General features: G+C 49.6%; 9 protein-coding genes across 9 annotated transcripts; 1 reads left to right on the plus strand and 8 right to left on the minus strand.

Moving 5' to 3' along the window:
• Window positions 1-5: 5 nt before the first annotated feature.
• On the minus strand, window positions 6-1,829 carry TbgDal_XI18730 (hypothetical protein, conserved; the record flags this gene model as incomplete). Its single annotated transcript, XM_011782714.1, has 1 exon — window positions 6-1,829. One exon carries the CDS (start codon window positions 1,827-1,829, stop codon window positions 6-8), a length of 1,824 nt encoding a protein of 607 aa, XP_011781016.1.
• A 571-nt stretch (window positions 1,830-2,400) lies between these two features.
• TbgDal_XI18740 (hypothetical protein, conserved) lies at window positions 2,401-4,452 on the minus strand (the record flags this gene model as incomplete). Its single annotated transcript, XM_011782715.1, has 1 exon — window positions 2,401-4,452. The coding sequence occupies one exon, from the start codon at window positions 4,450-4,452 to the stop codon at window positions 2,401-2,403; it is 2,052 nt and encodes a 683-aa protein (XP_011781017.1).
• A 580-nt stretch (window positions 4,453-5,032) lies between these two features.
• On the plus strand, window positions 5,033-5,371 carry TbgDal_XI18750 (hypothetical protein, unlikely; the record flags this gene model as incomplete). Its single annotated transcript, XM_011782716.1, has 1 exon — window positions 5,033-5,371. One exon carries the CDS (start codon window positions 5,033-5,035, stop codon window positions 5,369-5,371), a length of 339 nt encoding a protein of 112 aa, XP_011781018.1.
• A 443-nt stretch (window positions 5,372-5,814) lies between these two features.
• On the minus strand, window positions 5,815-8,142 carry TbgDal_XI18760 (hypothetical protein, conserved; the record flags this gene model as incomplete). The annotated part of the gene is made up of 1 exon (XM_011782717.1): window positions 5,815-8,142. The coding sequence occupies one exon, from the start codon at window positions 8,140-8,142 to the stop codon at window positions 5,815-5,817; it is 2,328 nt and encodes a 775-aa protein (XP_011781019.1).
• Window positions 8,143-9,376: 1,234 nt separating this feature from the next.
• Window positions 9,377-11,281, minus strand: TbgDal_XI18770 (hypothetical protein, conserved; the record flags this gene model as incomplete). Its single annotated transcript, XM_011782718.1, has 1 exon — window positions 9,377-11,281. The coding sequence occupies one exon, from the start codon at window positions 11,279-11,281 to the stop codon at window positions 9,377-9,379; it is 1,905 nt and encodes a 634-aa protein (XP_011781020.1).
• Window positions 11,282-12,148: 867 nt separating this feature from the next.
• On the minus strand, window positions 12,149-18,556 carry TbgDal_XI18780 (hypothetical protein, conserved; the record flags this gene model as incomplete). Its single annotated transcript, XM_011782719.1, has 1 exon — window positions 12,149-18,556. One exon carries the CDS (start codon window positions 18,554-18,556, stop codon window positions 12,149-12,151), a length of 6,408 nt encoding a protein of 2,135 aa, XP_011781021.1.
• Window positions 18,557-19,611: 1,055 nt separating this feature from the next.
• On the minus strand, window positions 19,612-20,088 carry TbgDal_XI18790 (hypothetical protein, unlikely; the record flags this gene model as incomplete). Its single annotated transcript, XM_011782720.1, has 1 exon — window positions 19,612-20,088. One exon carries the CDS (start codon window positions 20,086-20,088, stop codon window positions 19,612-19,614), a length of 477 nt encoding a protein of 158 aa, XP_011781022.1.
• Window positions 20,089-20,203: 115 nt separating this feature from the next.
• Window positions 20,204-21,916, minus strand: TbgDal_XI18800 (hypothetical protein, conserved; the record flags this gene model as incomplete). The annotated part of the gene is made up of 1 exon (XM_011782721.1): window positions 20,204-21,916. One exon carries the CDS (start codon window positions 21,914-21,916, stop codon window positions 20,204-20,206), a length of 1,713 nt encoding a protein of 570 aa, XP_011781023.1.
• A 525-nt stretch (window positions 21,917-22,441) lies between these two features.
• TbgDal_XI18810 (hypothetical protein, conserved) lies at window positions 22,442-24,451 on the minus strand (the record flags this gene model as incomplete). Its single annotated transcript, XM_011782722.1, has 1 exon — window positions 22,442-24,451. One exon carries the CDS (start codon window positions 24,449-24,451, stop codon window positions 22,442-22,444), a length of 2,010 nt encoding a protein of 669 aa, XP_011781024.1.
• Between the last annotated feature and the right edge of the window lie 206 nt (window positions 24,452-24,657).

Below are 24,657 nucleotides of genomic sequence, written 5' to 3' on the forward strand. Positions count from 1 at the left end.
GCCGCTTAAATTTCCACCGCAGCATAACCAACAACTGTCGCAGCCCAAGGGTCGACGTCAATGATGCCAGCGTCAACATGAAGTGCCTTCTTGCCGCCAAGGCACCGCTGAATAGCGCTAAGTCCATCCACCAGAGACCGAAATTCTCCATCAAATGACAGTTGCAAAAGGACCAACTGGGACAGTTGAGTGACTGATTCCCGTAGACCGAAACCTTTACCATCGCGGAGCGAACCCATCAGTAAATCCACATCAGCTTCGTTATCGATAACAAAAATACAAACCACAGGTAAGCCACCTTCCCCACGGTTTTCACCCAACACATGAACGGCACACTGCGGGAACAGGGCGCCAAGCCACTGCACGAGCCCAGCGAGAAGTAACTGAGAGCCACTGCCCCGTCGTCCACCTCTCGCAACCGACCCTCCACCCAACAGCATGACATTTCCATCACCGCTAATTCGCCTCTCGGATATAAGTGAGAGTACAACAGAACCAACAGCTTCAAGGGACGCGGCATGGCGCCAGGCGGATGGGCACCGCGTTGACTGCAGTGATCCCAAGTCCCGCCCCTCAAGAGCAAAAGCAAGCACGCTGTGCATGAAAGGAAGTGATGCTGTCACTGCTCGTTCCGTCGGGCCGTGAAGTGCCTTGCAGGGAAAGCAGCTATTAACTGCCGCTGCCGCTGCAACAAATGGTAACGATAATGCGGCTAACTCGGTGGAAGCAAATACGTCAACACGCCTTGCGTGCGGATAAAGGTGCGCAACAGATCCATCAGTGCACACAGTAGAAACGCCAATATTTGTTGTCAGTGGTGCTGCGGAGAGGACCGCATCAACAAACTGCTGTTCTTCACGTGAGAGCGTGGTGTCCGGTTGTGATGGACCACAAAGTGGGCTCTGTTCGCCACACATTACCGTATCCTTCTGAAGCAGAAGTGCAACGTGGAGATCACAGTCCCACGAATGCTCCGCAGCTTCATGTGGATGTTGAAGAACGAATACAGAACAAAGGCACTTCTGAACGTGCAGCGGAAGGCAGTCAGCCCACAGATTCAGTAGCTTCAGTAGCCTGTCCTGCTCCAGTGTGCATAGTAAGCAGCCCGTTGCGTCCGGCTGGCTATCCAAAAAACGAAACCTTCCCCCAACAGGAACCGATTTTGACGCCGTCCCCCGGTTCACGTCCTTTGGGTCATGTGTGTGATGAAAATGGAACTCCACCTCCCTCATAAGATGCAATTTAATAGGTGCGGAAAAGGGTTCCAGAAAATTCAATGATAGCCGTGGCAATGGCCTGCATCCTGTAGAATCAACACGTACTCCACCAAGTTCTTCCGATCCGGCAAAACCCTCACCACCAATCGGGGATACATGGGGAAGTGACTCCAAAGCATGGCGCAGATTTCCCGCTTTAATGTCCGGTGCAACAGCCGGCACTACACTCATCCATGGACAACGGGTACAAGGGGAGACTGACATGTGGTGAGCGCAAGGAGGAGGGGAGGGACGCGTCCACAACAGTCCCCTCTTCATACAATTAGCGCGAATTAGCCAACAATGCTGAGGTTTTGGCAGCCTTCGCTCCTCCACGATCATATTAAAAAAACGGGCGGGAGCTCGAATGACATCACCGGGAGCCAAACCATGAAAGACGACACGTCGCTGTTGTCGCATCTCTGGCTTACGACTTGAGAGACAGACAAGTGACTCGCACCCAGCGGGCACCATCCGCTTCCCAACAATGAATACGTGTGATTTCACCGTGCCTCCTGATCGTCCCTTCATTGGTGGTTTCTCTAACATATTGCGCAGCTTCCGCGTGAGCATCTCGCCACCGCTAAAAACGCATAAAGTTGTCCAGTGTGCATTAAAAACAATAAAAAGAAAAAGAAGATCCAAAAGAAGGTCAGAGGGGGGAGGGAAAAGCTGAATCGGAAGCGAAATTAGAAAATGAACACCGAAGAACCAACGTAATAACCGGGCCTATTTGTGTCACTTAATACCACTCATAACTCACGCAAAGAATACGAGAGCGATATGTGTATAAATAAATATTTATGTATGTGTGTGTCTGTCCGTTTTTTTTTTCACATATATATACCGTTATTGTAGCTTAATGTTGTAAAGGAAACATTATCGTCACTCGCACGTAAAAACGAAGGACTTACACCCCACGTTGTCCATGAAACGAAATGAACAACAGCAATAATAACGATAACAACAAGACAACGATAACAGGGGCTAAAGAGTTAGGGAAAAAAATCTTAAGGTGAGAGTGGTATTTCATCTTTTTTTTTTCTTCGCCCTGCGGCTGCAGAGGAGAGAGTTAACGAATATGCGGTATGCAGCGGCAAGAAAGAAAAAAAAAAGAGAAAATAGAGAACAAATAAAGCGCCTGCTAAATATTTGCTGCAGAACCACCTGCTGGACTCTGTTTTCCACTTCTTTTGAAGTTGAAGCCGATGTGATCCGCCTTTACGGGAGCCTCGTTAGACGCATGCCTCTGCTTGTGTAACTCGAACATATGCTCACAGTGCTGACTGTAATCCCGATGGATGTACCCAACAGCAAGGAGGGATGATACACAGGCAACAAGGACAACAATAATCGGCAAAATCACGCACTGCCTTCCAATACATATGGTTTTCCCCTCCTTCATCGCCTCATGGGTGTAAACCTCACCGTACAAACCACGATTAATCAACAAAGAAGAAACAACAGTGGCGACGGTAATACAATTGTAGTATTTGCCCACATCACTAGCAAAAATGGTGCGCACAACAATAACGGATGCGGCGGCGCTGCAACCACCAGCAAACGATACAAGAAAACACGGAATGGCAAGAAGTGGAGCAGGAAGAACAAAAAATAGTGATAAAGCCACAACTTGAACCACAGCTGGCACAAACAGCGCCGCAGTTATGGGAATACGCTCCTCCGCCGACCGGTTTTGGGAAACCATCTCGAACAAACTCAAAATAATACGACCAAACCCGCTGCCCACCGACGTCAGTACGAGAAGGTATCCCACATAGGTGTCCGCTAGCAATCCCCCGTCAAACGCCGCTAAAAGAAAGCGCATATTAGCTAAAACAAGAACCTCAGCGCCGGAAAGCGAAAACATTGTCCACATCAAAGCCCAAAAGCGAAGTGTCTTTATGTTGTCAGCCAGTTTAATGTGAAACTGCGGTGCCATGTAGTCGAGGTCGTCAACACAAGCTACACTTCCCACACTCTCTGACGCCGCTCGACTCACACAACTGGAACGCTCTGAGCACCTTGTGGATGTCATGGGAAGTATCAAAGACTGAGAGCGCTCAAGACACTGAAGCGGCAGCGCCATCACAGGGTATAGGGCAAGTATTGCGACGGTAGTGCAAGCAAAAGAAACACGGTACCGATGTCCCAAATTGAAGTACATTGAAACAATGGCCTGCACAGGCAAGTAAACCATTAAAACTGCTACAATTCCAAACCCAATGGCAAATCGGAGACCAGATGGCCTCTGCCGAAGGTAAATTCTCCTCAGTCGCCGCCGCGTTACTCGCTCCTTCCGGGTAATGGTATCAACCTCAGAACCCTTCACAACATAGGGTGGATCCTCCAAATACATGTACCCAAGAACGGTGGCAACAACGCCTATGGAAGCAAGGAAGATGAAGAAGTTCCGGGTGTCCTTCGCCTCGCCTCCATAGAAAAACGCTGAGTGAATTGCACCAATGACGCCGTACCCTATTCCGGTAATCACTTTTGAAAGCGCAACCACGGGCCCCTTATCGGAAGGAAAAATCGATAACAGAGTCATTACGGCAGCCGTGTCAAGCAGCCACGTCCCCACAGCCTGCAGCGCGGAGTAAAAAATGAACAGATAAAGATTCCCCTTTATAAAGTCATCGTAAGTTAGGGCCTGCAAGATAGCACCCACAGGTTGCGTTAGCAGGGCGAGAATGAAAACAGGCCGGGCGCCATATTTGTCGTACACGGCACCAAGAGGTAGCATTAAAATGCCTGCGACATCACTCCCCGTGAAGATAGACGTTATATCGTTCTGTGTAAAGTTAAATTTCGCCTGGAGCTGACCACTGTACAAATTGAACGTAAAGCTAGAAGAAACAACAAAACAGCACAGTGCACCAACTACAAGCTGCCAGAAACGTTTGGGCTCGCTCAACGCCTGCAAACCGTAGATTGGGGGCCTGTGATAAATCCAACTGCCCCGCTCGCGGGAATCAGGTGACAGGCAGTGCGTGTCACGATGCCCCGTGCTTTCGTATCCATCTATCAACCGCACTGTTCCCCTTGGAGAGAGAAGATGAGTGGTAGGTGCTGCTTCTTCTTCTTCCTCATGTTCCGAAACCGGCGTTGTAACATCCTCCTCAACTTGCTCCCTCAACATGGCCGACTCCGCTACCCCATACGACAGGAGGCACTGACGGAGAGAACACGCCATGGTGGTCGGTACGAATTAGACAGGTACGTATTCTACCAGAGTTATACACTAGGCTTCCCCGCTACTTTATTTTCCTTTAATTTTATTTTGCTCCGGTTACCCTTCACCTCTCTTTTTTTTCTTGACTTCTTTTGGATTATTCCGCTGATGTTGAAGGACAGCGGTTGCCACACGTGCCTCTTTTAAGCGGTGTTTAGTAAGGTGGAGCAGGCTTTCAGTCGAACCCTCCCCCTTTTATTATATTTTTCGCGTATCCCCTGGGTTTCGCAGGTGAGAAGTGAATATATTTATATATGTTCCTTAAGTTATTTCTATGAACCAGCGCCACGCTATTGTAGGGGGAAATAAAACAGAAAAAAACAAAGGAAAACAGTGGGCAGAAACGGTAACAACTAGCACCAATTAAAGAAAATTCGCAGTGTTTGTAGTGTTCACCACACACGCACACACACAGCCTTTAGGGCACAGATACGAATATGCGCACCTCATGCAGTACTGCTTTACATTTCCCTCCGCGTAACGGCGGATGCAATTCGGGAAATAAACGTGAGTTGCATTCGCCCATCAGGTCACAAACGGGATGGTAATAACAATAACAGCGAGGGCGTTCATAGGGGAAAAAAATCTCAGCTGGTCCATGCAACCCATGGAACCATATAGCATTCCCTCACGCACTCGGAACGAGATGATGCAAAGAGAAAGAGACGAAAAAGAAGGGAAGAGAAAGAAAAATAACAACGAACAAAGTGTTCACAGGAGGAAGATGATGGGTAAAGAAGAAATAGAAGAGCCTCTACACCCATGTGATACAGGGAAGGACGCACGGCCGTTTCTCCTCTTAAACAATGCCACTGAAATCCAGCCTGCCGCATGCAACGAATATACCGGCACCGGATGTAAGGGCAGGCTGCAGAGGTAGCACACAAGAGGAGGGACCCGCACATGTATTCAAAGTGTACAATTGTTGACTTCACGGAGCCACCTACAACCAAAAAGGGGCGTATTTATATATATATATATATACTGTGTATTTATGAGTGTAATGATCATTTGTGCGATTGCATTCCGCAAGATCAGGAAAAGTGGCGAGCATACTGTTAAGCACAAATTGAGTGCAGCTCATGCACACAGCAAACAAACAAGATCGCATATAATTAAAAACAAAGATCGATCCAATCTATGTGCATTACTTTTTCAAACAAGTGTGTTGGTAAGTTCTACGTGGATCCACGAAGGCATCTCCTCACACCCCGCGCCGCATTGTCAACTCCCCTCGCGGCGACTCCCTTTCACGCTACGTGTTGTGGAGAGAGTACTGCAGGAAATCCTCTCTCTATGGGCTGGTAAATCTATGAATTCTTCTCATACGGACACTGCCGACTTCGAAGAAGTAGACTCGAAGTCAGTGCCGTACTCACTATCTTTATCATCATGTTCTCTATCACTATCCTCTTTCTCAGTGCCACTTTTACCCTTACTCTCGCTGTCACTCTTTCCTTCAGAAGTCTCTTTGGATTCACTGTCTTTACCTTCCTTCGTCCCCTCATGTGATTCTGATTCGCTGCTAGAACCCTCAGTGCTTTGCCGTCGGCTCCCCTTCTCGCCCGAGTCTACTTCCCCGTCGCTTCCAGACTTGGAAGGTTCATCCTTTTCATCGTTATCACGCGCTTCCCCATCAGGTTCCGATTTTTTGCTGGCTTCACCAGCTGCGGCCGCAGCAGTGGCGGCATTATCAGCGCCCGCAGCGTTATCATCATCACTTGCATCGGCGCAACCCTGTATGATAGCAGATAATGTGCCTCCATCTACACCACTCTCTTTGAGAAGCCGTAATATCTCCTTTTCCGTCTCCGCACGCACCTTGGCGGCACTATGTAGGTGAACCGGCTCCACAAATATGGGTGGTATTTGAACTACACGCGACAGCATTTCGTTAAGCTGCTCTGCCGCTTCACGCTCGGCCTCACGGCCTAGCCGACGCAACTCCGTTACCTTTTTGCGGATAACATCATCAGTGTTAACTTGGGTGCTCTTCAAATACTCCTTCAGTCGAGCATTCACCCGTTTCTGCCGCTGATATGCCTCCTTTAACGCAGCGGTCTCCTCACTCCTCTTGTCTTGGTATTGCTTAGCTTCAGCAGCTGTGATGTATCTTTCAAACACAGCTTGGGTACGCATCGCATGTGCTCGTGTCCCTTTAGGAACTGATAACCCCCTCTTATCCTCAGTCTCACCAGTGCCTCCAGAACTGCCTTCCTTCCCCTCCGGTGGCTTTGGTACCGAACGTTTCCGGCGGGCTGGTCGGGTCGCCGATCCCGGGCGCTGCTGCTTTTTCCGATGCAGTGGCCGACCCCTAATAACTTCTTCTTTGCCTGAGACCGTTAATTTGAATGGTTCCACCTGTGTTGGTTGACGCTTGAGTTTCCTCTCTGCAAGTGCAAGCCGCTCCTCAGCCCACAACGCCTCGAAGTTGGGCACTCCCCCGCGGATTTTGGGTTTAAACGTCAAGTTCGGGTTGCGTTTTGCCGATGTACTTCTTGAACGCCTTTTGGGAGTCTTATCTTCTTTGCTTTCTGAAACTCCTCCGCTGACCTCTGGTTTAGACAAGGGCGCCATCACAAGTACACCGGTGGGTGGCGATGATAATGGAACCGCCGAAGAAGGTGGAGGGGCTGTTGCCGTATGCTGGGAAGAAACAGTTACAACCGGACCGCTCACCGGCACGATGTTTGCCGCTCTGTCGCCCTGTTGTTGTACCTGCTGCTGTTGTTGCCGCTGATGTAGTTGTAGGAACTCAACCGGAGTCATCCCGAACCACGGTTGTGTACGGCCTGTTTGCTCTGCTGCAGCAACGCGTTGAGACTCCTCTGCCTTCACCTCCTCCATCTGATGCACAGCCCGTTGCTTAATGCGCTCAACTCGTAACTGTTCGTGCTCCTCAATGGCGGGCCATAACTTGAGAGCTACTTCAACCGGGACATCGCGGATCTCTGACACCTGGCGGCAATCCCTTGCATTATGACGGCGACTATAATCCGATTCCGACCTCCGCTGGCGGCGCGCACCCATGACCTCACGAACGTTACGCAAACCAGACACGCACAACTGCATGAACTCTTTTTCCTCCCGAATTCGTTCAGCCTTTTCCGCAGCGAGAGCTTCTACCATGACACGCCGTTGTCGCCACTCCTCTACCATGAGATCATACTTATTCATGTACGTGGAAGGCGGTACGGGATTTGACTTGAAGCGTCGGTTCAACTCGCGCTGTTCTTCTTGCTCCCGCTTCAATCGGTCTTCTTCCATGCGACGCGCATGTATGCCCCGCGGCCTCCTCAATTCGCGTGCTTCGAAGGAAAATGGTTGCACGTTCCGCAATTTCTCCATGCGACGTTCCTGGTAATCACGAAAGTTGTTGAGGGCACTAAAGTATCGCTGCATCGTTCTATGGGCCTCGCGCCGATGGCGCCTGCGTATCTCATCCAAACGCTCGACTGGGGAAATGGCGCGGGTGTTGTGAAAATCGCCAGTTTGAGATTGAAAGGTATTGGCATCGACGGGTTCCGGCATCTGTAACGTTTCGGGCGTTGGGTGCACAGCGGACAACTCCTTCTCGAGCAACTCCTGCTGGTGCCTGAGGTCATGAAGCTTCAACAAACTCACCATCTCTCCGTCCACCTCCGCCTGCATCGCTGCTAGAGAAGTTTTTTTTGGGGGGGGGGGTGATTTATCTCCTAATTTCCTTCCCTTTCCTTAAGCGGGAGAATGGAAACAAGGCAAATGTGGTATTAACAAACAAGCAGTTAAAGAAATGAACGCGTAAGTAGGGGGAAATAGGATTGGGGACGAAATACATCGCCTGCAGTCGGTAAGTACGGTAACGTAAAGCGACAGGAAATTTTAACGTAGAAAAAAGTACAGAGACGGAACGTGACGCAAAAATAGAATAAAATAAAATAACCAATCGTATATAAAAAGTAGCCGCTGAGATAGAGAGCTCATTCTCGTTTAATTGAACTGGCATCAATCACAAGAGAGTGGAATTCGCAACCAAATTACGAAAACGAACCACGGGAAGAGACCTTCGCCTCCCTTCCCACACTTAAACGCATACACGCATACACGGAAAAAGCGCTTCTAAAAAAAAAAAAAGCGACTGGTATCTCCCCGATATTCGTCCCGATCAGCAGCTTGGATTGTTGTTTTTGCTGTTGTTTTGTTTTACATCAACACATCTCCTCACCCCCATCCCTCTCCTCATGTCCCGCTTGTTTTCCCCCAGGCGAGTCCCATGCGCACACCACCACTACCCCAAGTGATGGGCACGAGGAGATGCAAAAGGGAGAAAACGAACTCCTTGGATCATCACACCGAAACAACAAAACGAGACGAAAGAAAAAAAAGCTCCTTCTCCTTTTCATACTCACACTCTGTGCGCACCAAAACGAATAAACAAGAAAACATAAACATCCAAAGCATTCGGGATTGACAGCAACCTTCCACCAAATAGAAGCAGCACAATGCTCACCAGTAGAACATACAAATAAACAAGTGGCGGATGACCCTTCCATCCGCAAATCCAGAAAGAACACCGGCAACGACTGACAGAAACAATGGAACAGATAACAACGATAGTGGCAAAACTGAATACACTCATTAAATAAAGAAAGTTAAACTAACAGTGGTGATATCTGCGCGTGGTGGCCTTCTACATCCCTTACCGCTACCTTTTATTACCGTTTCGTGGCACCAGACCCCAACGCTCCCGGCAGCACTTGATTTTTAGCGTCCACAAATGATACACGGAATATATATAATTATTATCATAGGCGGCAGTAACAAGCGATAAAACGGCAACAGCAATCCTCAAATCCTGTACCAACCTCAGCTCCACCACCACCAACGTTCCCCTCCAATAACCTCTTCATTCAACACCCGCAATCGCCCCGGCGCTTTGCCACTGGTGGTACTCAGCGACGAAAATCAATGCGCTCCCCGCCATCATGAGGATACTGCCGGTTGCCTCAAGCGGCCAAAACACGACAGACTCGAGCAGAAGACGGGAAATTAGCAAAGAAATTGCACCACCGAAAACAAAACTACCCGGGACACACAGCCGGCTAAAGAAGGGGGAACTACAGTGATAAATCAAATGATATAAAACCAAAAAGAACACGCTAAAGAGAACCGAGGAAAAGTCCGTCATAACTAACACAAAGAGTGAAGATTGGGTGGACTGCGTCGGTAGTGAGAAGCCACCAGAGGCATAGGATGCTAAAGCCAGCATCAGCGTTACCGTGACGAGAGTAACAAAAGAAAGAAACAGGCCACTCACCTCCCTTCCCACACTTCGAAACTGAAAGAGATAAACACACATAGCAGCGCCACCGCTGATTGCTATGGCAACGGGCCAAAGACATCTAAAAGTCACGGCGTCACCTTCAACAAAACACCCAATGACGAGTGCAGCAAAGGCCCACACGATGAGAATGGAAGCCATAGTACTCAAAAGAGGAACATTGTGTAGCTTGAGCACCTCATAGAGGTGAGTTCCAACAAAAGGGCAGCAACAGAAACAGACGAAACCAACCGCACTGTTAGTAAACATAAACATGCAAACAAGTGACAAAGTGGCAAGCGCACCGCAAAAAGCGACACACATAACACGCGAAATACCGCTGCAGCTACTTATCACATCTACCTCCTCACGGCCTGGGCGCCACAGCAGCGCTAAAAAAAGCAACATGATCAACGAAGTAAGTCCGCTGGACACGAAGTCTACGAGCGACACGGCAGTAATGCGTTCTATCCCCTCCCTTGGGCCTGCAATAACAGCGATTACACCCCAATGAAGCACAAAGAAGGTAACAGCAATGACCAAGCCTGCCAGCGCCAGCCATGGGTAGTGGGACTCTACTATCACTTGAATTTCATTGTGGGTTTCCACAAACGACACAGACCCAACAACTGTCTCTGAGAATCGGACCCTTTTTACTTTCTTCCCAGGGGTGCGAGGTGTCGGACCCTCGGCAGGGCCCTCAGTGCCTTTCAGACTGTTTTTAGGTAAGTGGTCGCGAAATAACAGTGGCTCCAAGTAGTCAGGCACACCATCTGTGTAGTTAACCCGAGGGACCCCTTCGGTGACCTTCAGCCCCCGCCACCCCACATCATACGAAGAAGAACCGTCCTTCTCTTCTCGGATGTCGGGCCACAACCAGCAACAATTCGGTGGCAATGGTGCACTTTTGACCACGTCCCTTTCTTTTCGCCCATTTCCAGGGTGCTGCCACGGAGTGATCACCGGACTGACAGTAAAAGCCGGTGTGAAGTCCCCCCCCGCGGCTCTGTCGTCCCGCTGATAACACCAACTCACCCTCAGTTCCTGAGTATCATGAAGCAATGGCGACCCGTAACCAACCCCATATTCCATTGAACGAACGCTATCAGCTACTGGTGTGACACTTGATGTCTTCACCCCACTGTATTCGGCTCCATCACAATCGTTGACATAACTGATCCTTTCGACATCGCAACCACCAGTTCTGCCGCTACCACTACCGCCATCGCCACAATAAACATCGCTAATGACTCTATGGCGGCCATCAGCCTCGCTTGTAGCCCTTGCAAACGTAGAACAATGTCCAGAAAAAGATGTTTCAGGTGATACCGTATCCGGCGAAGCGAGGGCCACGTACGCCGTCTCCCTACCAATCGTGTAGGGAAGGTACCGCTCAATCTCATTGTGACGCCAGGGGGAAGTTGTTTCTTCTTCAACAACGGAGCTAACGCATGACACCCCATCCCTGGACTCACTTTCCCGGGCGCTCATAGACCCCCCCCCCCAGGGACTAGAAAAGTTTCCGCACCCGCCACGGTAAATGCGCCCCAATATTGGGGTATTTACGATTGAGTAAACAACTGATCGTGCCCACAGGTATATATATATATATGCACTTATTAATGCGTGCTCTCTTGTGCGGAATATTGAAAAAAAAACAAAAGGAAAAAAGGAAAATACAAGTTGACACAATTTTAAACCGGAACCGCACCCCTACTGTGGTGCCAGGGACCAAACGAAGAGTGAGGAAACACATAAATAAATTAAAAAGGAAGGAAAAGGGATGGTACTTCCCTCACCCGTTGCACTGCAAATAAGTGTACACACAAATATGTGAATGTGCACACCGAATGATGATTCAGGCAGTCCCCATCGAAGAGGTGACAAGAAGAAAAGGTCACGTCCCAAAGGGGACACCCCGTAGAGAGGCTCACACGCAAGTCACAGAAAGAAGAAGAGCCCCGGCGCTTCGGTCAACAGCTAAAGAAGTAGAAAAATTAAAGTTTTTGAAGAGGGCTAAGAACTAAACAACACAACGAGTCGAAAATATGGCATTTATCACGCGCATCGCTCCTCCCACAACCACAGAACAATAAGAGAGAGAAGGGATTTTTCTTTTTCATTGGTGCATTCGCTTTCGGAAAGAAAGCCTTGAAAGAAGTAAAGGAGAGACAACATGTAAAAAAAAAAAGGAGGCGGAATAAAAGTGGATCAAGGGGGAATAAGCAATAGTTCGTACGAATGCCCACAACTCAATGAGTAGAGGAGGGCGAAAAGCAGAAAAGAAAAACCTGCACAATCACAAAAAAAAAGAGCGCGTGCTTCTTACCAAACAAGGGAGCCGCTTGTGGCTTATTACTATTGTGCTAAATGGAGATGTACGTCAACCGCATCATGAACGCAGGAAAAGTCCATTTCCAACAAGTGCCTCACATATGGTTCATCCCACCCATCCGTTAATCGCATGTACGTCAGTAGTTGTTGCTGTTCCGTTGCACACCCAGTGAGAGTCGTCAAATCCCTCGTTTGAGCGAGCAGGAGCAAAGCTGCAGCACACGTTTGAGTGCCTCTCGGCCCCCCATTCAAAATAGAAGGGCCGTGCAGAAACGGCCGCTGAAACCCCGACCAGCGCATCGGGACAACACCGTTCGATGTAAACTGACCTTTCAAATCGCAAATAACAGACGTCGGTGATACTTCGCTCCCCACGAGGCGCTGAACTAATGGTACGAACGTGGGTGAAATCTCAGTGGTCGAACCAAGGCCAGCTGTCACATTCAAATCATCCATAAAGACCCAGCGAAATGGCGCAATGACTTCTGGCACGATAACAACAGCGAAATGGAGAACCTTGAGGCACTCCAACTGAAGCTGTAACAGGTTCTCTTGTGATTCATCGACGCGGCGGCTGCCACCGTTCTTCACTTCAGCACCAACATCTGAATGAGTAAATGTTTCCGACAGCGCCCTCGCTATCTCTGGCAGAACAAGAGGCCAAAATGGCTGCAGCAGCGCTGGATCCAACTTGGTTAGCAGCACACGGAAAAGAAATATTGCCTGGTAAATTATCGCGTTATTGCGGGAGCGCCGACCCGGCGCCGCTGTCGAGGCGGTACGAACCACTTCGGTAAATTGCTCACGTAGAAGCAGGCAAAACTCCCTGTCTGACATGAGAATAGTGGATGGCATGGACGCCACATAGAAGGTTAGCCTCCGCATCTGCACCGCGCGCTGTAGCTGCTGCTGTTCTTCATTAGATGACTGATTCACAAGTCCAGCAAAACGATTCGGTTGAGATGGTGACGGCGTGAAAAGCTGCGCCATCTCAGCGTGGAACGCACGATCTCGAGAGAGACGAGCGAACAAATGGCCATAGTAATGCAATGAACGCTTGGGAAGGCGGAAGAAGTCCCAATTACAGGGACCATCCAAAAGCTCTTGACGGAGACGTCGCGGGACACTGTCACTTATGCTGACTGCCGCTAAGGCGACGCGCAAAGCCGCCCGCACGAGGGGCGTCCGTGCATGAGCATCCTCATCTATCTGGGCGTCAATGCCGAACGCAATTACAGGAAAAACGGAGCGCTTGCACATGTGAACTACCGACGTTGTAACACGATCGTGCTCCAAAAGAAGACCACGCACAGCCCTAGGAAGCACACGAGCTACAACGTTGAGTACAAAGTAAAGAGCTTCAGGGTCAACCGAGGCTGTCTCCGACGCAATGCTACTAACGGCACTCAGTGAATCCAATATTTTACAAAGCACAGACAAGCAGCGTTTCTCTTTTCCCCAAGCCGAAGAAGAAACGACCACTACCTCACTCTCTTCAGTAGTGCCCTCGGGAGGTAAAAAGTGGGAAAGACACAAAAGCATGAATGCAAGCGTCGGAACTGAAACTGCGCCGGCGGTTAGTCGAGCGTGGAAGCAGCTCATCATCACGGTCAGTACCTGCGGCATGTCATCCGCTGGTGTACGCCAAACACGCATAAATGTATGAACGAAGTAGAGAGCGGCAGCATCGAAAGCTAACCCGGACCCGAAAACCTCACACTGGGAGGCAACAAGCGGTGCAACAGACTGTGGTTCCGCAAGAATCTCCGTCACAGCATTAATTAGCGCGAGAGCAGATGTTGAAGCCCCTGCTCCCAATAAAAGTCCCATTGACTCTGCTTCTGACAGTAACGCAGGCGAGATATCAAGTTTGGGTGCAGCCGAAATGATGGTAAGGAGAGCAACGTCCTCACCATCATTCCCCTTGCCTACTGTTGTAGCGTCTGAACCCGACCCACTGTTATTATAACCCTGATCACTAGTCATAGACTCTTTCACCAACTCATTAAGTTGATGTACGTGCTCTTCCGCCCAAACACTGACAAAAATTCTGAAAAAATCTATCGGTATCGTTTCGCGACAAAAAAGTAGCACGCGATGGATTGCAGTTTCCACCAGAAACGCTGCTGCTGCCTCTGCAGTGATGCTGGCCTCAGAGGGGAGAACTCTTTTCCCTAATGCTGGGTCATCACGATCATCCTGTTGGCTTTGTTTGGACCTCAGCTGTGGAGCTGCTTCTCGATATTTTTTAACGCACAGGTGAACCTTACACAACGTAGCTACAATCTGCTGTATGGATTCTCGCATTACTTCTGTGCACTCCACGGCTCGCTCCACAACCTTGTGCACTATCCGTGGTGAAGCAGACGCAAAAAGCATACGTGTGGAGAACCAGCCGGACCCAGTGTCCCCTGACTTCGCGTCGATGCTATCTTGAGCAGCAGTGGTTGCACTTCCTGCTGCGAAGTAGTATTCGAGCACACCAAAAATCCCCTTCAAACACACCTCTACCACCCTCAAAGTCGTGCAATCCCTCAGAGACGAAGTTGTCCTCGCCTGCTGCTCAATAACATGTATAAACGTCTGCAAAACACGCGAACAAACCTCTTCGCGCCGCTCGTGCAGGAAAGGCATAAGCCCAAGCAATGTGTCGCACCAAACGTTAAGAAGATCACGATCGGACCGGCCATGCGGGAGCAACGCTCGTGCCGCTGCCCGCTCAACTCCAATCTCCACTGTTTCGCAAAACAAGTCCATCCTCAGTGCGGATGCGCAACGACACACTACAACACTCTTATTTTCAGGAGAAGAATGCGACTCTGCAGGGCTCACATTACTAATAAGCCTCACCGAGTCCAACAGGTGTTGCAGCATGGCTATTTGCTCTGGAGGGAACAAACGGCACCGTACGACTTCGTGGAGGAGTTCGAGTATTCTTTTGGAAACGGAACCCCACGTGTTTATAACCATCCTCGGCAACTGTATTAAACTCTGACTTTTCTGCAGCATCATTGTCAGTGCCTCAACAGCAGCCACGCCCAATTCTCCACCACGCCATATACCATCTGTACTTGTTTCGCTAAACCGAGGAGATAGGTTTTGGTACGCTATGCCCAGAAGCACCTGCACGAGTGCGGCAAAAGCGGAACCCACTACCACCGACTCACCGTTCGTCTCACCTTCAACATCCCCCGACGTGTCGGAGCGTGCATTGTGGACGGGCATTGAAAGAAGTGGCAACCGAGACCCCATGTATGCTGGAGCGGGAAGCTTACACATATTAAGAAGCAGTTGCGGGGAAGAGGCAGGGTTACTCAATATACACCCAACAACTCGAACAAACTCAGCGGGTTTCAACTGATTTACTTCGTAATCCCTGAGCTCCTGATTGCTGTAAGTTGGGAGATCATCCGGCTTCTTCTCGACTCCACCACAGCTCTCAGACGCTGGGTTGAAGCACACAAGCTGTCGGGTAAGTGAAATAAGTAATGGGTTCAATAACCGGTGAAGATACGGAATAAACTGTCGTACTGTGGACTGAGCTATCCACCTCAGTGAAGGATCATTATGCTCTAGGGCCCGCAACAACATATACAAGCCAGGAAGAAAGAGGTTCTGCGGCGCCTCGCGTTCCGCCATCCAGAAGAATAGGATAGCAAGCCGTTCGCCGCACTCCACTGTATCCTCAACGGTAATGCCATCAAGTATTATCCGCGCTTCGTCATCTGCGTAAAGCTGCAGAAGTAGATCCACAACAGCAGGTTGCATGCCCTCGCTACATATCCCCAATAGGTGCCACACACGTGGCACAAGCTGCGCCTTCAGCTCGCGGTTTTCGCGCATACCTTCACCAAACTGAGTGGGAGAATCAATGGACTTCGAAAAGTCGACAAATAACTGCAGTGAGTCCCGCTGGACAGCCAAAGATGGAGAGCTCGCTGCGGCAGAAGTAACTGAATGCAGCCAGTCATCAAGCACGTCGTCACAAAGTTCGCACTTCCCCCATCCTGAAGAAATAACACGAGAGAGAAGAGTGAGAACACCGTCATTGACCCGAACAAGCAACTCCCTCCGCTCCGCGGCATGATAGGCAACAAGCTTTGTCAAAACGCTAGCGCTCTCCGTCATGATAGTTAGTAGTTTTATCTCACTTTCCTTATCGGGCATAGTGTTCCCCATAGGATCCACGTCACTCGGCAAAGCCAATATGATATCGGTGAAGAGCAAATTGAACACTTGAAAGGACCCTTCCACCAAACAAAGGGACACCTCCAGTGGAGACACCATTCCACAAGCACCTGGAACCTCCGGTGCCGTAGCATGAGTAAGAGCTGAGGTGCTTGCACTGCGCAAAATACCACAGAGCGACTGGCAGATTGCAAAAATCTCACAACGGAAAGCGGCGATCTGTTTCGCACTCCGCCGAAGCGGTACGATGGCATGTTTCTGAAGAAGGGATGCCATTCCTTTCAACTGCAAAAACCTCGATTGCAGCTTTTCAAGATAGTGCTGGTCCATACGGAACTGACGAAAGAGCCCTTGGTTGTTATCCGCTTGTGGTAACTGCTGCAAATCTGAAGAAGGCGGGCATCCTGTACTCGACGCGGCGGCACACCCTGACACATCCAGTGCAGTTGAAAGGGAAGTGGAAGCCAGGGGGGTCGAACCATCCGCAAGTTGGTCTGCACTGTTTTCCAGCAGAAAGACAATTCCACGTTTGTGGTTGACAAAGTATTCCCATGAAACTGACGCGAAGAAGGCATCTAGTACCGTTTCGACGCAGTCCACTTGCAGGGAACCTCTATTCATAAGAGCCTCCATGGAAACGAGCAAATCGCAAGCATAGGGCATAACCAATGGAACAAGATGTTCTTTGAATGGAGTGCTCGCAAAACAAGGACCCATACCATCATACTCATCATAACTGTTAGCATCCCGACTGATCAAACTACTTCCGCTGCTCATTATGTCGTCACCATCATGCATGTCACTGCCAACAACGGCCTTGAAGAGCACAACCAACGCCCTCAGCCATGTGATTGGCAATATATACGGGCTCATAGACTCACCGCACTTCTTTTCACTACTATCTGTACTCAGCACAGCAGCCGACTTACATGCAGTAACGTGCAGTACATAATAGCACGATCGCTCCAAGACGCTAGCTCCAGTAACATTTGTCGACTGTTGCTGGGCGGGTGATTCACCGAAGTGCAACTTCCACCAAGAGACAAATTGGTGGAATGCCTGTGCTACGTGAAAAGACGAAACCTCACGAATGAACTGAGAAGCAATATCAGGGAAAGGTCCCATCAACCACTCCACAACGCGCCGTTGAGTACTGTTGCTGCTATCCGGTGCTCCCAACTGTTGAACCACAGCGCTCACCAAAAGCGACTTCTCGGCGAAGGTGAGCAAAGCAGTGTCATTCAGCGGAAACGCTATTATGAGAAGGTCAAGCATGAGCCTTCGTGTTCTTTCGTTCTGCTCCTGCAGAGTCGCGAATATAGAGCTGAAAACAAGACGAAGATCATTCCCAAAAAATGCGGGGGGTGCAGCTGAGTGGTTAAATCCGCTACCAATTCCCTGTTCAACCGCACGAACGCCAAAAGTAACTTCATCATCTCCATCGCCGCCGGGAATGCGATTTACCGCCTCATCAAGCTGTTGCTTCAGGTACTGCAGAGCAGAGCCGCGCAGCGAGGGCGAATTCTTCAGTGTAAACCACAAAACACGGTATACAGCGGCATCGCCACAACGAAGCACACTTTCAGGTGGTTTCCCACTGTCCGCAGACGACTCACCAAACTCTTCATCACGCTCACGTTTGGCTGACGCCTCTGCTGCAGCGTAAGTTTTTATGATATCGTGTATGTTCCCCATGAGCTTCAATGAGAGGCGGTACACTTCACTTTCTCCACCCTCTTCTAAACCACCTAGCAAAGCGGGAATGATACCTGGTAGCTGCAATGCAACTACTTCGGCGGGCAACTCACGTAGCATATTTACGTCAACAAAGTTAAGCAACTCGCACTTCACTTGTAACGAACAACGAGGCAAGAGATTAAGCACGGCGGCCAGTACCAACGGCATATGCTGCACAAGCGGGAGTGCTCCTAAGCGTTCAGAAAGGCGCTGCAGCACTTCCAGTGCTTTCCTGTGCACTCCCATCACCCCTTTCGGTTCAAGACACTTGTATATGACACGGCACAGCAATGTGGTATCCAGCGCAGACCCCACTGCCAATTCGACATTTGCCTCCAGGCACTTCAAAAGTTGCGTGAGAGATGTCGAGAGGCCCGACCAATTTGACATGGGGGTGCGATCCATTGTCTGTAGTATTTTCAACACCTCACCATTGTACTTGGTAGCTCGTCGTGATACCTGCTGACTTGAAGTTGTTCCGTCTGGTTGCTGCTGCTGCTGCGACATCCCAACTGCGGTAAACTAAGACAACTAAAACACAAACGGAAGGAATCGGAAGAGCCAATAGTACTAATAATAGTGATAAAGTTTTCAATGATGAGGGAGAAGTACATAAGATGGAGGAAGAGAACCTTCAAGACAGTGATGGTGACAACAACCAAAGGTAAAGCATTTTCCACGCGGAAAAAAACAGCGAAACAAAAAAGGGAAGATTTGGTTTGAGAAAAACAGGGAAGCAAATATATGGACGCACTACAGTGCTACGAACATCAGGATCCTCACGCTCATACACAACAAGAGAGAGTAGTGTCTCCTCTCTCTCTTTTCAGCTCAACCAGCATTTAAAACTGCATTGGCGCGATTCCCAGTCAAACTGCTGGGCGGTAGCACAACCTCCCGCTTTGCAATGAAAAAAAAAAGGAAGAAAGCGGGAAAAAGCTCTAGCACAGCGGGGGGAGGGGGGGGGGAAACATCGTGCTTCCTGGTGGTATCAGTTCCCAAATACATATTTGTCAAGTACCCTTATTGATTTACGAGACGAGCGAAAATAACACAACTTACGGGTGACCACATCGGCACTCAAACTTTAAGTTACCCGACAAAAAAAAAGAGCTAAGGGAAGCGCAAGGGCGCCCGTGAAGGCGATGGTGCACGGCACACACACCTTTCAAGCCACTTATGGATTCCATGCAGTGGACTCAAAAAAAAAAAAGATAAATTCCTCCTTCCACCGTAACCACAGTCACCCAAGCTAAATTGCCCCTCAAAGCAGCTTATAAGAAACTAGTGTGCAATTCTTTTTTTTCCTTCTGTGCGTACGTGCGCACAGGTTAGACTATGCAATCAGGTCACAGTAATCCATGGCACACCTCCACGATTTGATCCCTCGAGCGAGCGGGGCACGTTTCGAAAAAAGTTGTGCGTGTAATCATCCCACGGCAGGGGATCCGTCAAACCGCACAAAAATAAAAAATAAAAAGTGTCAACTCAACACAAAAGCAATCCCTTTCGAAGAACACCATGCACCCCAAAATGCAAACGTACGCATATGCACATCCTTGTTATGCCGTGGTATAATTTGGTAACACAACAACGGGTAAACCGAGAGGCACAAATACACATCTCGTCCATACGCAGTTCAAATAGTCGTTGATTTCATCAATTATTCCAGCGGTGGACCACCGTGGAGAGCCGGTCAGGAGGGCACAATGCGAAATGTAGTTAACGTGATATACATAACTAAGAAAGAAGAAAAAAGTGTCAACTTGACATAAAATTAGGCGCAAGTGGTTATAGAAAAAAAAAGGGCAACAAGAGATGAGATTGAAATAAAGGACAACACGGAAAGGTGGAGCCGAGGAAACACCTGCGGGGGAACAACACGATGATTTTAAGTAGGAGGACGGATACCGAGCAAGACGGAATGAAAAGAATTCTTTAAACATAAAATAATAATAAAAAAAAGAACCTTCAAAGACCATCACCTCGATCAGGTTAAGCTCATGCTTCAGCCCTGTTCCTCCGTTTATCATTGTCATCCAATCTAGTTTGAATAAAGCAATCAAGCGGCGGCCCTTTATCAAACTACTTATCAATTGCACTTGTTTCTTTTTTCCTTCCTTTTTCTTTGAAAAGAGAAAAAAAACTGTTTATTCATCCAACCGTCTGCCCACTCAGCTGCCTTTTTCTCGCGATCAACAAATCTCCCTGGGCCTTCAGTGCCTCAGCCTCCTGTGCTTTCTTTGGATCGCCGTAAAGAAGGAGTAACACGGAGAGCCGGTAGTATAAAGTGGCAAGGTTTGAAGAATCCATCTCTTCCATGTTGTCATCCATTAGCATAGAACCTTCAGATTCCTCACACTTGTCTCCATCGTTGAGCCGCGCCTCCAAAGCATTTTCTACCGCCTCATCGCAGTCGCCTCTCTCTGGAAGGCAATCCCGAAGGCACTTTTCAGCCTGCTTTAACATAAACAAAACCTCCTTCTTTGGGGCGCGCGATGCCATAATAAGGAACACCTTCGCTAGAAGATGAAGTGTCTCCCGTTGTTGCCCAGGTATGGCCTTGATTAACTCACTACTCCCAGAACCCTGGCAGCTCGTATTTATGTTGTACAAGTTGATGAACACATTCTTCACCAACTTCATACGCTGCCAAAAGAGATGTGCCGTTGGGCTTTTGAGAGCAAATTCTATCAAAGCCACTCCAAGTTCATGCATTGGCCGAGCATACGCCACGTACTCCTCCAACGAGTATATGGCCCCTTCAAAGTCTTCAGACAGGCAGCTATAGTAGTAAAGGACGTGGGACTCCACAATTACCCCAGTGTTACAGCTGTAAACAAATAAATAATTCAAACACGCAGCTGCAAGTGAGGCACACCCCTCACTAATGGCATTTTCACTCACAGCGCGGAATACCGTGCAGGCGAAATCCACAAACTTTTCCTGATCCACTTTCTGTGGCGTGGTCCCCTCCTCCACGATGAACCGATAATGAATGCCTTCCTCCTGAGCCGGCTTCAGTGTGCAAAGGAAGAACTCAACAGCTTGACCGATCGGATTGCGATAATCGACCAGAATGGAGTAATGTGCATCTTCCAGGCAGCGCCACCACGCCACAAGGTCCGTCCCGTCCTCCAGTTCAGTGGTAATCTTACCGGAACGCTGTGTATATGTGCAACCGATAGTTTGACATAGCAAACCGTGGCCACCGCTCATGTGGGCTAACTGACATGCTCTTGAGCAATACTCAACGCCACCACACTCCGCGCATGTGTACCCCTGAGCATAGACGGGATCGAGACACATGGTGCACTGGGGACCAATGTATGGTGTAAGCACAAAACGCAGTTGCTGCTGCATGGCATATGGGGATCCACCTACGGTGACAGTTGCCTCACCCATGTACCAACCGTAGGCGGTATAACCCTCACAACTCACTGTCACGTCAGACAGCATCGGCTCCGTAGAACCCACAATACGTCCCTCGAGCTGGTCGAAGTGGACGTCAAAACGGCATGGCTCGTTGAGCTGCCAGTGATAGTGACTGCGCATCACCACAGTTGCGTAACGGTCCTTCAGTGGGCGGGGAATTCGGCCTAGCCCAGGGATCACTACCGGTTCCTCTCCACTGCTACCTTCGCAACATTCATCACTCATGGCGAATATTTTGCCTTGATGGCGTACAGAGATCACTTCATCCTCTACTGCAAAGCGCAATAACACATGCCAGTCACCAAACTCACCTGAAGACTTCGTACCAGCCTTCCGACCCGTGTGCAGTAATCGCTCATCATCCGTCGCGGAGTTGGCAAAAAACGTGAAGTGAAGGGTGAAGAGCCCCGAGTGCACCCCGCCCGTACTCATCTGCTGTTAAGAAAACAAACAACAGAACTAGATAACGCAACCCCCACGTGACCAGCCGACTGCAACAACAACGGCACTCCTGGTCCGTATTAACAAACTTCCTCAACCTCTTTTATTTAACTGTAATAGCTCTGTGGGTTTATGGTTTTTTTTGTTACGAGTAAAAAATTACCAGGCTACACGCACTTCCGTCCTGAAGAGCGATGAGATCGAACCTACAAAAACCCGATGACAAATTCCACCAACCTAAACGGTTTCCTTAATATCTGCTGACCACAGGTAACAAATTCAGTGCAAAGAGTAAGCGTGAAGTGTTCACAAAATAGTTAGCAAGGAAGGAGGTATATAGAGGAAAAGAAAGGAACTGTACACACACAGCGTCTCTGTTGTTTTAGGCGGCCTCCGTCTCTTGCACCCCCGTCTCCCCCACGTAAGCACCAACACCAAAGAAAAAGTAAGTTTCACCTTCACAGGACTTCCTTGGAGCCCCATCAAGCTCTCCCAGGAAACCCTTCAACCTCAACCTCACCACCAAGTGTCACAGCCCAGTACCTCACGCAGAAAGATCGTGGCGTAACTGGACGATGGGAGGAAAAAGGACAGGGTCGCATCAAAGACATCACTACTCCCTCCTTCAACAGTAGTAAACGACACACTGCACCCCACTGGCCGGACAACCGTCGCCCGTAACGCCCCTGGCATCCCCACGCCGAGGACCTTCTTCCTTTGGGCGAACTCGTCAACCGTCCCGAGGTTCAGCTCCATTAAAACCTTGTCAACAGCTGAGCGAACGCCCCCCTCGACCGATACATTGTAACCCAAAAGCGGCAAAGTCACAGGTAACTGTGGGCCGTGTAACATGGAAAGTAGGCGGTTGAAGATGAGACTCTGCGCACCGCACAGCCACAATACACGGAAAGCATACGGCACCGCCTGTAGCGCATCGCGGCACACATCCCTCCAGAGCTGGGTGCATTCCGTCACGTCCGCTCGGGTTAGCGTTGTATAACGCGTGCGGTGAAGGCGGTTGAGTGCCTGTACAATGCAACGTGCATCACGCAACCTCGCGGGAACGTAACGTGGTTCCATATGGGTTGGAAATAAGTCGTACAACTCGGGGGCCCCACGAAGAAGGCATCGCACAGCTTCTGGCCACCTACCTCCTAATATATGAACACCAATGTGGTCCATGAAACACTCAGCATGTTCACTGAAACGCTGCTGACCAAAGTAGTTCAGAAATCCCTCTTTCTCCAGTCGGCAGGACCTCTGCATCAACTCGGAAGGGGTAATACCACGAACATCACGGAGCCGGATGTGGAACATGTTCCCTTTGAGCTCACCAATTCCAACAGGTGTGGAGTGCGGTCCAGAAGTCTGCAAAATCTCCACGTAGCTTGACAAATCGTCCGTCCACGTCAAACGCAATGGAACGTCACCATCTATTCCACTTTCCTCTTCGCGAGGGTCCCGGGGCTGCCGGGTGCAGGGAACCGAACAGCGCTGGTACGTCACTGCACACTTATCCTTCATCCCTGCCGTGCAAACGGCATCAATAGGAACGCAGAAGTGCTCCGCCAATAACATACGCAGCTCCATTATATCCAAATTGCGTTTGCGGATGAGAAGGTGAGTGAAACCAACTGTTTCCCTGTTCCCGTCGACACGCTGCCGCTTTCCAAACCCACTTGACGAACCCCTGATGACCACCTGCCCATTCGAAACGCGGCATGTGATCCGGGGGTACCGCTTCGACATCACCTCGTGGAAGGAGCGTCGCACCTCCTTTGATGCAGTCATAGGGAATTTAGCAGTTAGATGAAGCGGCGGCCCCTGGGGAACTGATGCGTTCCATGCCACCAACGCGTCAGCTACCGACTCCCCGAGAAGATGCGAAAGAAGAAGAAAATCACAATCGTAGCTAACAATGATGTGATAATCAATCGCACCACCATCGTCATCTCTACAAGCATGAGCACTGTCACCATCCAAAGCAATGTTTACAGGACCAGCTGTTGCTTCCCTGTGACGACGGGTCTCACTACGTAAGTGGGGTACCAATACCTTCATAGCACGATGCAGCTGCTCTCGCTCAGCCCTCTCGTTAAACACGCCGATGTCATGCTCTTTGGTTGGAAACAAGAGGTTCCCAGCCGCGGCACAGGAAGAATACTGCGCAACAGCTTCCCTCTTACTACCAAACACCTCCAGAAGGGTTTCCAACAGAGACTCATTCAAGGAATCATCCATTGGGACCGCTACATTGATATGCTTTTCGGAGTCGCCCGCGCTGCCGCCGCATTGACCTCGGTTCAGTTCAGTCGCCGTGGACAAGACGGTTTGGACACTGCCAACTTCGCCACAACTATTGGTTGGTGTCCGCGGTATGGGAAGCTTGTATGTTTGGGCATCTGTTGCCTCGCCCGCGGGGTCTACCTCCGCAACGATGAAGTCCTCAGGGCAGTCCTTCAGCCGCGCAACTGCAACACGCTCTACTGGCACATGAAACTTCTCCACACCACAGGCCTGAAGCATTCATGCCCTAAATACCGGTCGTCGACCAAAGAGGTGAGGAACTCAGACGAAAAGAGAATAGGGAAAGGCAATGTCCAAAGATGATAAATGGTGAAAGCTAACAGGAATGTTGGAGGAGTGCACTAACAGGAAGCAATCAGGGCGTGAACAGCCTCGTTGACCTCCAGTACACTTATTTATCACCTTTCCGTCATGTGCCCGCTTAC

This window comes from Trypanosoma brucei, chromosome 11 (genome assembly GCF_000210295.1).
Source record: "Trypanosoma brucei gambiense DAL972 chromosome 11, complete sequence".
In the NCBI taxonomy this organism is placed as follows: domain Eukaryota; phylum Euglenozoa; class Kinetoplastea; order Trypanosomatida; family Trypanosomatidae; genus Trypanosoma; species Trypanosoma brucei.